This window comes from Metopolophium dirhodum, chromosome 1 (assembly GCF_019925205.1).
Source record: "Metopolophium dirhodum isolate CAU chromosome 1, ASM1992520v1, whole genome shotgun sequence".
Classification (NCBI taxonomy): Eukaryota; Metazoa; Arthropoda; class Insecta; order Hemiptera; family Aphididae; genus Metopolophium; species Metopolophium dirhodum.
The window spans coordinates 158,647,361-158,662,773 of record NC_083560.1 but is presented as its reverse complement, the minus strand read 5'-3'; the positions used below and the strand labels follow the sequence as shown (position 1 = coordinate 158,662,773).

General features: G+C 38.1%; 1 protein-coding gene across 1 annotated transcript; it reads right to left on the bottom strand.

The window, feature by feature from the left end:
- Window positions 1-6,129: 6,129 nt before the first annotated feature.
- Window positions 6,130-15,316, bottom strand: LOC132933452 (uncharacterized). Its single transcript, XM_060999732.1, has 3 exons — window positions 14,992-15,316; window positions 12,069-12,629; window positions 6,130-6,571 (listed from the first exon to the last, which is right to left on the bottom strand). Exons 1-2 carry the CDS (start codon window positions 15,314-15,316, stop codon window positions 12,136-12,138), a joined length of 819 nt encoding a protein of 272 aa, XP_060855715.1. The 3' UTR covers window positions 6,130-6,571; window positions 12,069-12,135.
- Between the last annotated feature and the right edge of the window lie 97 nt (window positions 15,317-15,413).

The following is a 15,413-nucleotide window of genomic DNA, read 5'->3' as shown; positions in this document are numbered from 1 at the left end:
TATATTTTGCTCCATGTGTTCTGGTGTCATATTTGTACGACGGTCTGTCGTGCTAAATGAACGTTCGACGTCAACTGAAGTCACGGGAGAATTTTGCAAATCAGTAATCATAGCCGGTGAAATATTGTCTATAAGTTGAACTTCATTATTTCCATTCAAAACTTAGCTACGTTTTTCATAATGATGAGCGCTTTATTTTTTTGTTGAATTTGATCAATTTTTATTTTTATTTTATTTCCATTTTCTCCGGGTATTTTTTGAAGTTGACCAATTGTAGTTTCAATTAGATTTATCGAATCAACAAGAGACACATTAGATTTTTCCAAACTTTTGATGGATGTTACGAAAACAAAAAAATGGGCCTTAATAAATATTAGATCGTTTTCTATGGTTTCTATGTCAAAAACTCTTTTACATTTAAGTACTGACTGACTTATAAGTCTCTTATCTACTACAGAATATTACAGTACATTACAAATTAAGGCATGCTATATGATGGTTATAATACGTATATATAATGTATCAATATCATATCACTATTATCGGACACATAATTTATATTATTTATGCCACTGCAACAAAAAATATCGAATGTCTACACAAATTAATCGATATATTCTCAAATATTCTTTATTATACGAAATATTCTTTTTATATAAAGATTTCGAACCCCCGTCTGACTGCATAGCCTCAAAAAAAAAATATGCAAAAGAATATAATTCCGGTCCCTAGTCATAATATACCACGGTATAAACAACATATGGTATGATCGCAAAAGTCCAGATTTGGTCCAAGTCCACGCCACACGTCACCATTGCTTACCCGTATTATCATATTGTCATTAAATTATCATTACTGTACAGTACTCTACGTCGCGTGCTTACCGAAGTATCCGACCGTCAAAAAGTTACGATCGTACCTTGTTTTTATATCATGTAACATACAATTCTTCAATTTATTGTTGTTGCAGTTAAAGCCACCCTACATAACATTTTCATAATACTGCTATAGGAGTAGGTACTGTCTGTCAATGTTATTATTTAGGTAGCTATTTTTTAATGTCACATTATATTAGATGTGATTTTTTTTTCAAATTAACTAGCTGATCCCGTGCACTTCGTGGCCCGTAAAAAATGAGATTTCTATATGATTTAAATATTATATTATCATATTGGTTATGATGTAACTATGTATTTTTATACCTTGCCCGATAAATGTACCGATTCTGTATGACTCAAACTTTATTCAATTTGTTATTTAATATTAGGTAATACAATAATATTATATTATTATAATAATAATATTAGGTATTATAGCCCATGCTCTTATTATTGTGCCTTGTTGCGTACAGATTGTGTATTTTATTAATAAAGAAAAAAAAACAAATATTAGGTATGTACCTATATAGTGTTCAAAACTTAAACATTTTCATCGTTCATCTTGAATCTCTAAATACTTTTGCAAGCACCATACTTTATAAAATGTAATTTTTTTAAGACGCTTTCTTAGTGCACACTTACACGGTGGTACGAAAGTTCCGTGAGAGTTGCAAGACTCAAGCTATCATTATTTAGGCTCTACTTTGATCAGTCAGTGACACGTTCGATTATATTACATTAAAGCCAAACACACCATTGTGGTATCTCTCACATAACACCATTAGATAAGAATCGGTTAACCGTACCAGACTCATACTACCAAGACAAGTTAATGCTCCAGTCGTTGCAGAGACACAACTCACCCGGGCACTAACTCGGGGGGGGGGGGGGGAAATCGTAAAACCGTCATATTATACAAATTACAGTAAGTTATATAGTGTGTACCAGTGTGTACACTGTACCTACTAATGAAATAAAACATATTTTATATCATAGAATAGCATGACATAAATGTAAACGTAAGCCTTTTACATTTTGTCATTATTAAGATAACCAGTTTACAAATATTCAGTGAATTGGTAGTCGACGCCCGACGGAATCGGTAAAAAAAGTTCGGTGGAGTTGATATGTAAAAAAGTTCGGCGGAGTTGTTACCTGCGCGGCGCAATCGATAAATTTTTTACAGGTAAAAAGGTAATTTAGGCGCAATCGATATACGCCCGCCCCTGAGCCTATGCCTGTATATGATGTAAGCTGATAATAATATAATATACTGCTTGCATAATTATCACAAGCTAATCTCACGGACAACGCCGGTCGGGATGGCTGTAAATTAAGATAGGTATATTATATCATCTGCACTTAAAAAGACATTGTTTCCACAACGTTTTACACCCAAAAGGAGTTGAATGATCACAAAAACCTAGCAACAGCAAAGCATATATGCGCATCAGCTTGTAATTACTAATGATGAAAAATTATAAATAATCAATACATACCAAAAAATAAAAAATAAAAATGTAAGTTTGTGATAATGTTGTATCTTAGGTTAGTTTCCTTCGACGTTTAAATTTATTTGCTAATACTTTTGCCATTAATTTACATCTATTTGGTTGTCCAAATTATTTTGGTTTTCATTTTGGAAGTTCTAATTTGTACTATTAATTTGTATTATCTGCATTTTTATAGGCCTAGAAGATAAGACGTACACAAAGTTTTATTTATTATATTAGGTATATATACCGTTAGATGTGTTAAATTATATTAATAATAAACAGGATTTTATGCTCACCTTACGTGACTTAAAGAAATTGTGATATCACATATTATATATTTATGGAAAATGAGTTTTATGTATTATATTAATAATAGGTACCGTTGATCGAAGCAAATTTTGATGAAGGTGTACGTAACAGGAAGGTACCTAGGTACATAAATAAAAATTGTCAAGACAGCAGAGATGGCCGCAGTGTTCAATAGCAATCGCGTGAATATTTTATAAAGTGTAGTGTAAACTTACACAATAGACTAAAGGTACGTCATCGTAAATCTATTCTTTTCTCCCCGACCAATAAAGTTTTACCTTTTTTTGAGAGACATGTGAAACATTATTAAAAATTATAAATATTGCATCATATATCGCATTATGTTAATGGTGACCAAAGTTGATGGTTATAGGTACCTACTTATTTATGACATATGTCATTTCATATTTAAGAAAAACACTTTAAGAGTAGTGTAGCCCTGTAGTGTAAAATACAAATGTGTAGCCCTGACAAGTTACAAAGTATGCATACCTTACAATTTTGTAGCCCTGACAAGTTACAAAAGTATGCAGCCCTGACAACTTTGTTGACATGACAAATTACAAATGTGTAGCCCTGACAAGCGTGTAGCCCTGACAAATTACAAATGTGTAGCCCTGACAAGTTTGTTGCCCTGACAAATTAGAATGATGTAGCCCCGACAAGTTTGTAGCCCTGACAAGTTACAAAGTATACAACCGTGAAAAGTTTGTTGCCCTGACAAGTTTTATCCTTCGCAAGGTAGATGTGTATTCTTGCCAAATGTGTTACCCTGAGAAGTTAATTGCCCCGACAAATTATATCATGCGGCCCTGATAAGTTACAAATATGTAGCCCTTATATGGACATTGTCCTTACAAGCTTGTAGCCCTGACATGTTTGTTGCCCTGACGAATTACAATAATGTAGCCCTGACAAGTTTGTTGCCCTGACAAATTACAAATGTGTAGACCTGACAAGTTTGGTGCCCTGACAAGGTACAAAAGTATGCAACCGTGACAAGCTTGTAGTCCTGACGAATTACAAGCATGTAGACCTGACAAGGTACAAAGTATGCATCTCCGACAAATTATAACCTTATAACCCTCACAAGTTATGTGCAGCCCTGACAAGTGACGAGCAATGTTGGCCTTACAAGTATTTAGCCTAAACAAGTAAGTGCATAGCCCCAACAAGTTTTATCCCAAGCAAGTTACAGGTGTAGCCCTGACAAGTTAGTTGCCCTGACAAAAAAATGCAGAGCCCTGACAAGTAACATGCTTGTAGCCCTGACGAATTACAAGGTTGTAGCCCTGACAATTTTGGTGCCCTGACAAATTACAAATGTGTAGCCCTGCCAAATTACAAAGTATGCATCCCTGACAATCTTGTAGCCCTGACAAGTTACAAAAGTATGCAGCCCTGACAACTTTTTTTGCCTGACAAGTTACAAAGTATGCAACCCTTACAAGTTTGGAGCCCTGACAATTTTGTTGCCCTGACAAATTACAAAATGTGTAGCCCTGACAACCTTGTAGCCCTGACAAGTTATAAGTAAATATACCTGACAAGTATGTTAACCTGACAAATAACAAGCTTGTAGCCCTAACAAGTTTGTCGCCCTGACGAATTACAAGCATGTAGACCTGACAAGGTACAAAGTATGCAACTCCGACAAATTATAACCTTATAACCCTCACAAGTTATGTGCAGCCCTGACAAGTGACGAGCAATGTTGGCCTTACAAGTATTTAGCCTAAACAAGTAAGTGCATAGCCCCGACAAGTTCTATCCCAAGCAAGTTACAGGTGTAGCCCTGACAAGTTAGTAGCCCCGACAAGTTACAAAGTATGCAACCGTGACAATTTTTGTTGCCCTGACAAATTACAAAATGTGCAGCCCTGACAAGTACATAGCCCTTACAAGCTTGTAGCCCCGACAAGTTACAAAGTATGCAGCCCTGACAACTTTGTTGCCACGACAAATTACAAATGTGTAGCCCTGACAAGTTACAGAGTATGCAGCTGTGACAAGTTTGGAGCCCTGACAAATTACAAGCATGTAGCCCTGACAAAGTTTGGTACCCTGTCAAATTATAAGCTTGTAGTCCTGACGAGTTGTATCCCTCACAACTTACGGGTGTAGCCCTGACAAGTGATAAGTACATATACCTGACAAGTTTGTTAGCCTGACAAATAACAAGCTTGTAGCTCTCACAAGTTTTATCCCTCACAACTTACTCACTAACTTACCTTTTCAGATGTGAGAAAGGGACTTAATGTCTTTGAGGCCAGTGAGGGCAACAGTAGGTGAGGACGTCCCGCTTGATACAACTATCACCATCATAATGATATAATGCAAATTCGAGGAAAATGGGATATAGTATAGTCTGTTCCACGAGAGATCATGCCGCGGGAAAACGAAATTTCGTCGGCGCTGCGCATCCCCCACCAATTTCTTAACATTTGGCGTTCGCCGGCGGCAGCAGCACTTGGGCGTTCGTCGTCGGTAAAATGTAGACGCATGAAGGGGATACGACGGCTCGCCGTGGACGACGGGCTCATTCTGCATGCGCAGAACCGGCATGATCTCTCGTGGAATAGACTATAGAATAGTACATATCATATATCATGATAAGGCTAAGAAGGAAGAGGAGTGATAGAGGCATTATCATCGCCCTTAGTATGAGACAACTTAGACAATAGGCTGCACGCCCAGTAGCGACACAGGATATAAGTTCGGTTAGGGTTTTACCTGAGTAAATAATTTACATTATTTTTTTCTAAACCATTTTTATATAATTTGTGATAGCAAATTATAGTTAGTCTCAAATTTAGTCTACATTTAGAATACTCGAGCATTTAACCTGGTCATCTAAAGAGCCTTTTCGGGTCGAAATAAAATTGGTATTAATCGACGGACGATGGTACATGATGATATACCATACGACGATTATGGAAGACAATGTCAGGCAAAAAACTGCAACTATGATTATCGATGTCTTTGTAATATTTAACAATTTATTTTATATCTATTAAAAATTACCAACAATTGATCGCCTCTGTCAGTCTCTGTATATTAAAATTGTGGTAAGTAAAATATTTTTGTAAAAGGAAGAAATTTCAGGGGGGGGGGGGGTCAGAATTCTAGAACCCTGCCACTGCGTACGTCACTGTGCTCACTGGTCTGAGAAGTGAACAATAGTTTTCTGGTGCAATGCATAGACATGTAGGTAACGTTGTTATTTTTGTTAAAGAAAAACTGTAAGCGATCGCTATTACGATAGTTTGATAATTTAGATGAAACCTATATATTTGTTTTTAATTATCATGATTATTTAGACGTAATTCATGAATCCGTATTGACGAAGTTTAGACGCAAGTCTTGTAATTATTGTATGATTTCATGGTTTATTAAAGAATTTATTTCGGTCCGTTGATTCAAAGATAAAAAAAAAACAAAAAAAATAGGTAGTAATAGTAGTAGTAGTATTATAAGATTGTCCTAAAATTGCTTTTTCATTCTGATACGAATATTATTTTATCCATTCAATCTGCACGCATACACTTTTATATAAAACAATATACATATAATAATAATAATATACATTATGGCTAAATAACACGAGAAAACAATTTAATTTATTTAATTGACAAAAACAATATCATAATGTAAATAACGAAACTAAGGAACTACATAACATTTTTTCTCGTATCTACATCGATAGAACTCGTTTACTTTATGTTTTTTCTCTCTAAAAATGTAATTTACATAAAACACAAAACAAAAATAGAATAGAAAAAAAAACAACAATATTAATTAATAATTATAATACGATTTAAACGGCCTCGAGCGTGCGTGGCGTTGGAACGTCGTCGTTTCTTGGTCCCGTAATGTGTGATTTGTCTTCTGAAAATAATAATCATACATTTATTACTATTATGAATCTATGAAATGATGATGTGGTGGTCGATGGGGAATATTTTATTATTTTATTATTTGAACACTATGTTAAGACAAAAATACACGGATTTGTAGAGGTTCTGTTGGACTGACAACGACTGACTCGCCTTGGGGACGAGCGCGGTCGGGCGGGCCCGCTGTGGCTGAAAAGTGCCCATGCAGCAGAATGCCATATACGCCGGCCGTGCTCGTTCCTACGGCGGATACATGGTTACATATATATGTCAAAGAAATGCTTATATTACAAATACTTATATTACTAATGAAATGGGTTTATAACAATATGGATATACTGCAGGAACTAAAAAAAACACTTAAGACACACTCGACGTAATATCATATACCAACCCGTTATAAGTTACAAGTTATAATATAGTATAGTCCAACATTTTTGTTTTGTTTCAAGTTTATTCGTCGAGTGTAGGTGGAAATAATATGTGTAATGTTTTACAGATATTATTCCTTATAGATTATAGTTTATACCTACTACTGCAGAGTGCGGATGGTTCCCATTTTTTATAATTAAAAATGAATACAGAATACCTACCTAAATAATATTTACTTCGAATTTGAGCTATTATCATTGAGTATATTAATTATATTAGTGTATTACAAATTACAATATATACTCAAAATTTTCTTTGATATTTTCCACTGAGAAAGCGCAAATACAAAATTTCCAATTTGACTCCATTTCCACCCATTCTATTGACATTCATTTTTAATTTTTGGTTTTAATGCATTGATTAATTGAAAGGAATCAAAACCATATAGTTTGGAAAACATGTCGATCACGTGGATTGTGGATAATAAAATGCCATTTGTTGGACGTTAAGTTAGGTATAGTTATATCTATGTATGATGGCATATTGGTATATACTATCTAGAATACTATCTAGATATATATACTATCTAGAGATGGGCAGCTTGCCAAATGCAGGTCCTCAAGGATCGCAGAGCATCTGCTTACACATACGACTGCCCGACCGTCAGCTACGAAAAAGATCCGTGCTTAAGGTGCAAGCGATCGGAGCGGACCGAAACGCTGAGCGCGGACTCACGGGAAAAACCAATAACCGTGTTCCGGGCGTATCAACGCACTGAGGATAGGGAGACCTGATAGGCACGTCAAAAGACCCCGACGTGGGTCCTCGTATAACGATGACCGAGGTGATGAAGGGCACCTTCCTTTTTCGCACGGGAACCATCTACCCAAGTGGGGGGAACTATACCACCTGCGACAAACCAGTGAGCTTGGGCGAGAGGCGCCAGAGCACGACGAGGGAAGCAGACGCGGACCTCCGTCGGCGCGCTGGCGCTTCTAGCACGAACCCGACTGAGAGCACACGGGCCCGACCAACTCGTGTGCGAACACGTGCAAGGTGGAAGTCCGACTGGGGGACACCCTCCGTCAAGCAATCAAAACCCGAGCATTCGGTACGGACACGGCACCCGGCAAAGTAAAACCGTACCACTCATAAAAAGTCGCGTCGCGACAGCGTAAACAACTGCCCCGACGCCGATGCTAGTGGGAAAAGAGTCGTTGTGAGTACTCTGGATAACGGATCCTTCAATCTCATCTCGCGGGCGACGAGGATAGCCCCACTGGAAACCCGACTTAGCTAACGCCCGAACGGTAACAGTGCCCGTCGAGCTGTGTGGCGTGCGTCCGGCCGACGTGCGCGTGTACCTCGCGTGCTCGCGCTCGCCGGCCGCGCGTCCGCGACATATGTGGATGGCCTCGCGGGGGCTGTCGGGAGTAGCGCCTTAGTAGAAGGGGAGGAATTTGCCTGGGTCGAATCCAGCGCTCGCCGACGCGGATCAGCGAGACCCACCGATCTACCCCGTACGGGAGTAGCCGGCGGGGGAACGTCAGCATGGCGCCAGGGCGCCCTGAACTTAACCCGTCGGAGGGATGCGACCGCGTCACAAAGGCGTGAAGGAGCCGCCCTCGAGAATTATGGCTAAAGGTGTAAAAACCCCCGAGGGAATGGTCTTATACTCCCCGTCACACAGTGGTTTTCAATATACTATCTAGAATAGTATAAACTTATTTTACCAGTTTTTAAACTCCCAGGTTTAAAAACTAATTGTTCGGTGCGTATGCCAGTTTGGACTTTACCCTAACGTTATCGTCGCGGATAATGTTCAACGCGCGACCGTTCCGTTATCTGTGTACCGCCGGCGGTCTCTTCCCCGCCGCATGCTAGTCCGACGCAGTACCTTTCAGTCGCAGTCGCAAATCGCAGTCGCTGTCGCAAGTCAAAAAGTCGCCGGTCCTCAGCCGTCTTGACAAAATATATCGCTCGTTTTTGTCGTCTGTGTGTCCGGTATATGTGCGAACCGGTGCGCCGTCGCCGTCAATATCCGTTTTATGATTCCGTGCCCGTCCGAGCCGTTTTTGCTCACCAGTATAGTGCTCACGTTCGTTGTCAATCGTTACGACAGCGTCGAGCACCTCGCTAAACCGTTCAGCTTCGTTAAGCTTCGCTCAGCCGCCCGTAGCCCCTCGCGCCACGTGGTTGGTCGTTCCGACTGGTACGTGTACCTACTAAGTCGTCCGAGCACCTCGCACTTTCCCGTGTCACGCCCTCGCCGTGACCGCGTATCATTTTGGGTATAAGATATTTGTCAAACCACGTCGTATCCATTTCGTCCTCGCTTCAGTTTGTTTTAAAGTCAAAATATTCGCACGCGCCCCGGCGCCCGCACGCGTAGTGTCGTAACCGCCGTTGTTACCCGCACGCGCAGTCATTATTGGCCGTCGTCCAACGACAGCCTACGCACGCACGCGTCGACCACCGAACGCGGATCAGCTGTTCACCACCGACGCAGATTGTCCAGCTACTCCGTATCAGGTCGTACCGTCTACGCAATCACATTTTATTATCATCCACCTTTTATTATTATTATTATTGTTTACTCGACCATTGAATTATTATTTTTATAAGTTTATTATTTGTCATTTTTGTCCCGTTGTATTGGCGATCGCTTGTGGTCGACCCCCACCTACTACTAACATAGTATTTAAGCGTTTTTTTCCTGTAGCAACGGTTAATATACGTCATATTTATTTGATAATTTTTATACAGAAATTCAACGACATTGTTATTTCTCACTTTCATTTTTCGTCACCCATTCTCCATTTTCCTATTACAGTCCACTACTATCGCACGACAATTACCATACGCTAACATAATTCGTGAGCGGGCAATACCTGACAATCACATATACGCCGTCGAACTGCATGGCTGCCTTAACTCAGGTTGCCTCCACACACTAATATTGATTTTTAGAGTTTTTGATGTAGGTTCTTATTTGGTTATACCTTTTTTATGCTGCAATATTAATACAATTATTATGTGGAAAGATGTATAATATTAATATCATCGTAATTGAAAAAAACATACATTTTGAACTATAATATACAGGGTGGGCCGCGGGAATAGGGACTAAAATAGACAGGTTTTTTTCAACGTTGAATGTGAGTAGGAATGCTTAGATTAGCTCATTCGATCCGTCAGATAATGCCATTTCGTTGTCATTATGGCGCAGTGGAGTATAGTTGTGTTTGCGTACGACGCGTTTGTGAAAAACAATGCATCGGTAGTTAAGGTGCAGCGCACATTCAGACTTCACTTCAGCGTCGGACGTCTCAATGAGAAAACAATTATGAGGTGGGTAGATAGTTTTCAAACGGGGACAGTTAATAATACAAAAAAACGAAATGGTCCCAAACGTCCTGTAACAACTCCCGAAAATACGGAGTCTTACCGTCTGAATGCGCGCTGCACCTTAACTAACGATTCATTATTTTTCACAAACGCGTCGTACGCAAACACATGGTGAACGACATTCCACTGCTCCATAGTGACAACGAAACGGCATTATCTGACGGATTGAATGAGCTTATCTAGACGTTCATACTCACATTCAACGTTGAGAAAAACCCGTCTATTTGTGTCCCTATTCCCGTGGCCCACCCTGTATATTATAGTAACTTATTATTTATTTCAAATTAATTATACTATATAAGCCTATCTGCATTTTTATAGGCCTAGAAGATTATACGTACACAAAGTTTTATTCATTATATTAGGTATATATACCGTTAGATGTGTTAAATTATATTAATAATAAACAGGATTTTATGCTCGCCTTACGTGACTTAAAGGCATTGTGATATCACATATTATATATTTATGGAAAATGAGTTTTATGTATTATATTATTAATAGGTACCGTTGATCGAAGCAAATTTTGATGAAGGTGTACGTAACAGGAAGGTACCTAGGTACATAAATAAAAATTGTCAAGACAGCAGAGATGGCCGCAGTGTTCAATAGCAATCGCGTGAATATTTTATAAAGTGTAGTGTAAACTTACACAATAGACTAAAAGTACGTCATCGTAAATCTATTCTTTTCTCCCCGACCAATAAAGTTTTACCTTTTTTTGAGAGACATGTGAAACATTATTAAAAATTATAAATATTGCATCATATATCGCATTATGTTAATGGTGACCAAAGTTGATGGTTATAGGTACCTACTTATTTATGACATATGTCATTTCATATTTAAGAAAAACACTTTAAGAGTAGTGTAGCCCTGTAGTGTAAAATACAAATGTGTAGCCCTGACAAGTTACAAAGTATGCATACCTTACAATTTTGTAGCCCTGACAAGTTACAAAAGTATGCAGCCCTGACAACTTTGTTGACATGACAAATTACAAATGTGTAGCCATGCCAAGTACACAGCCCTTACAAATTCTTAGACCTGACAAGTTTTATCCTTCTCAAGTTACACGTGTAGCCCCGACAAGTAACAAGCTTGTAGCCCTGACAAGTTACAAGGTATGCAGCCGTGACAAGCTTGTAGCCATGACAAGTTTTATCCCTCACAAGTTACGGGTGTAGCCCTGACAAGTTAGCTGCCCTGACAAAATACAAATGTGTAGCCCTGACAAGTGCACAGCCCTTACAAGTTGGTTGCCCTGACAACATATGGGTGTTCCCCCAGATGACGACAATATGGTCTATACAAGTATGCTTTTAACAATAAATACTGCTCCGTAATGTATTCTTTAAATTTAAATAAACTCTGTTCGAATTCATAGTTTCTGAGATTATCTGTTACTAAAAAACTCATTTCACATTTATACTGCATAACTCGTTGATTTTTCACTGCGTTGTATTAAATGGAAGTGAATTTCCCCTTTCTTAAACTCTGTTAAAACTGCACAGATTTTTAACACAGTTACCTATTTGGGCTGTTTTGATAAAATCTTATTGCACATCTAGTGATCTAGACTGTTAGAGAAACCAAAAATCCAAATTTAAGGTCACACGTTTGGTCATTTTTGAGAAATAGCGATAAGTGAGTGGTATTTGGCTTTCATATGCATAGTTGTATTAGATTACATTATATTATTGACCCACCTACGTCATCGTACTCTTCAAATCCGTTTGGCAGCTATGGCACTGGCAAAGACAAAACGCGTGCCAATTAGAGGTACTCGACGATGTCGCACTTGACCGCAATGTTGGGACACGACGCGATCGACGCCCTGTTGTGGTGGTGCTGTGGATGCTGCTGTGTGTGAGCGTTGTGTTGGTTGCGGTGGTGCTGCGATGTTGACGTCAACGAGTCGTGCGCTCGCCTCTCGGTCAAAAGCTTTTGGAATATTGGCAGAATGGCCACGTCAAGCAGCTCGCCTTCCGACAACGTGTTCACCCGGGACATGCCAGCGCCGCCAAGTGTCGGTGGCAAACCTGGCGCGTTTGTCGGCGATCCTCCACCCGTCGAGCCTCCAGACTCGCGCCTCCGGCCATGGTACACGTTAGGCGTGCTGTGCATGTGCGGCGCCGAAGGCCGTCTGAGCCCCGGGCCCCGGTTCCGGGTGGACGATGATGACGCGCCACCACCGCAAGATCCGCTTTTTTCGGACACTGAACGGTGCATGGAACTGGCCGTGGTCAGCGACGATGAACTGTCGTCCTCTGATGAACAAAAAAAAAACAGTTTAAAAAAAAAATGTTAATACAAATATTCAATAATATGTGTGTTGATCCACTATTATCATGGTTGCACTCTTACTTAACTAACCATCAACAGTTAACTAATATTAACATCTCACCTATTTTTAAAAATAGTCAAATATTAGTATTTGCCGATGACCTAAAATCATTTGATCGAGTATCTTCTATCAATGCTTGTATAACTATACATAATTGACTTTAAATGTTGATTAAATTGTGTCAATGTTAGGGAAAGAGTTTAAACATATCTAAAAGTCATTCGATGAGTTTTTATAGAATATCTAATACAACTTAACTAATATAAGTTTTTAACTATCAATAACGATATACTTTATCTGTTAAAGACCTCGTCATTATATTGTCACATGATTTAAGTTTTCGTGAACACATGGAATCTATCATGAAGAAATCTTCAAAATCATTAGGTATTATCAAACGTCATTCCTCCGAGTTTACAGACCTTAGATATCTTAAAGCGCTTTAATAAACTCTAGTTTGGTTTATTTCAGAATATGGCCCATCTGGAGCCCACATAATAAATTAGAATGTAAATCATATAAAAGAGTCCAAAATCGTTTCTTTAAATTAAACCTAGCTTTTAAATTCTATTTTCTATTGAAACCATACAAATATGAGACTGTTGAATACATTTGTACTTGCTTACACTGGAATTGGTGGATGTACATATAATTTGTTCATTACCTCATTAATGGCCATATGAATTCTCCAATGTTCAATTTGTATAGTTAAGAATTGAGAATTTAAAACATGGTTTCTCAAAAGTATTTAATATTGTAACCAAAAAATCTAAAAAATATTCTTACACAGTTTTCTTTAATAGTAATATTAAGTTTGAATTATAGATTTTTAAACGAAGAATAACGATAATGTTATGACCTAACCCACTTGCCTGCGTTTTTCATATATTAGTAATATATATGAACTAAATTTTAGAACTTGACCAAAAACAAATTGCATCATGGGTCATAACATACCGTACACATAACTACATAAGTAGTAGGTATTGGTTGTTAAAAAAAAAAATTAAATAAATTGATATTGATAAAGGTACCTATTATCATGTATATAGTTATGTTATATTATAATATTATATAGATAATTATCTACAACCTTTAAAACTCCAATGCCTTCCTAACAAGACACTAATAAGTAACAATTTTGTTTGAAAATTCACCACAATTTTTCACAAGATATTTAATGAATATCTAATTATATGGGAAAGTTTATACTTGTACACAATATGTAGCGGCTTTATTGCTCCAAGACAAAATATGTACGAACTATAGTGTTTTTTTTTTATTCGCTTTTGGTTTTTGGTTTGAATGATAAAATATGTAAATACTGAGACATTGAGTCAAATTAATAGTTTTTTTTTCATCTTACACAAAAATGTCATTCTTCCATAAAAATGACAAAAACCACATAACTAAAAAAAAATAACGTATACAAAAAAAAGTGAAACAATTTAAACTTTCTTTTTCTCAGTTCACCTCTAAATCGATTTTTCATCTCAAATAATATTAGAATACTATCTATAGTTTTATCAGAACTAAAGGTAAAACAATATCAGTGTTCTGCCACTAGTTTTATGCAGGATAAAGAATATTATTTACAATAACCAAAATAGAAATTAAAAATTAAAAATTTAAATTTAAATTATACTTCATAAGTTGAATTATAAAAGATAGAAGAAATATTAAACGCTATGTTACTACAATCAATAAGTAACAGATCTGATACGAATGGTTTCGATTCTACTGTTCCGAGTCTATGAAAATATTTTGTCTGCATTAATTTTAGATTGAGATACCAACTTTTGGCACTTAACTTGAAATGTTTCAACAAAAAACCATTTAATTAGTCGAAATATTATTGTTACAAACAAATAACTATTAATTATATGTGGAAAATACTGAAACAGATAATTTGGTGTTGGTTTCATTGGTTATGACTTATGACCTACATCGACAGTCGGACACGGTAGTTGAGTACACGAGTTTCCGATGGAAAACAAAACCGATTTTCAATGTTTCCCTCTTCTGCAAATGAAAACAAACTTTTAATGTGTCGGTGGAGCCACTGAGGTGATTCACCAGCTTATAACGATGACCGTTGGACTTGTATGCGATCTATCACTTACGCCTATAAATCCCTATGGCCTAATATGGGATAACAGGACTTTTGAATCGTCACTAGATAGTGACAATCTGACAATCCTCGGGGTGTATGTCACGGTGCTCGTTATGGGAGGTGGATGGGTCTATAATGTTAATAAATCATAAATTGTCGACGCCGTGGTTACCGTCGTCGGTCGGCGAATCCGCATTATTGTTGAGCAATCCTCTGGTGACGGGCGGCGGTGACCGGTTCGCGTGTCGTTGCGTTTGCGTCAGCCACAGCTCGTCCTGGTGCACGAACGTGGGTTGTTGGCACGTCCTCTTGGTCTGCGGCATCGACGGCCGCCTGTGTGCACAATTGGCCGCCGCCGTGTGGGACGCAGCGGCGGCCGACTGGTGTTGTGGCGTCGTTACACTACCACTGGCCCGCCTCTGATGGCCTGTGCCACACGACTGTGAAAAGGCACGACAAAATATATTACAAACAAGTTTTCCAGTAGCCTTTTCCATCATATCTATTTTTAGAAAGTCAAATCTACAACACATTTACTTTTCACATTCCGCGTCATCTGAACAATATTTCCAAAAAAAAAAATAATATTATGTA

Bases quoted from the DNA above. Each gene is read 5' to 3' on its own strand.
- LOC132933452 (XM_060999732.1), bottom strand. From the start codon at position 15,316: ATGGAAAAGGCTACTGGAAAACTTGTTTGTAATATATTTTGTCGTGCC. The intron at 12,630-14,991 runs GTAACCACGGCG...TTTGTTCATCAG, and splicing joins GGATTCGCCGACCGACGACG to AGGACGACAGTTCATCGTCG.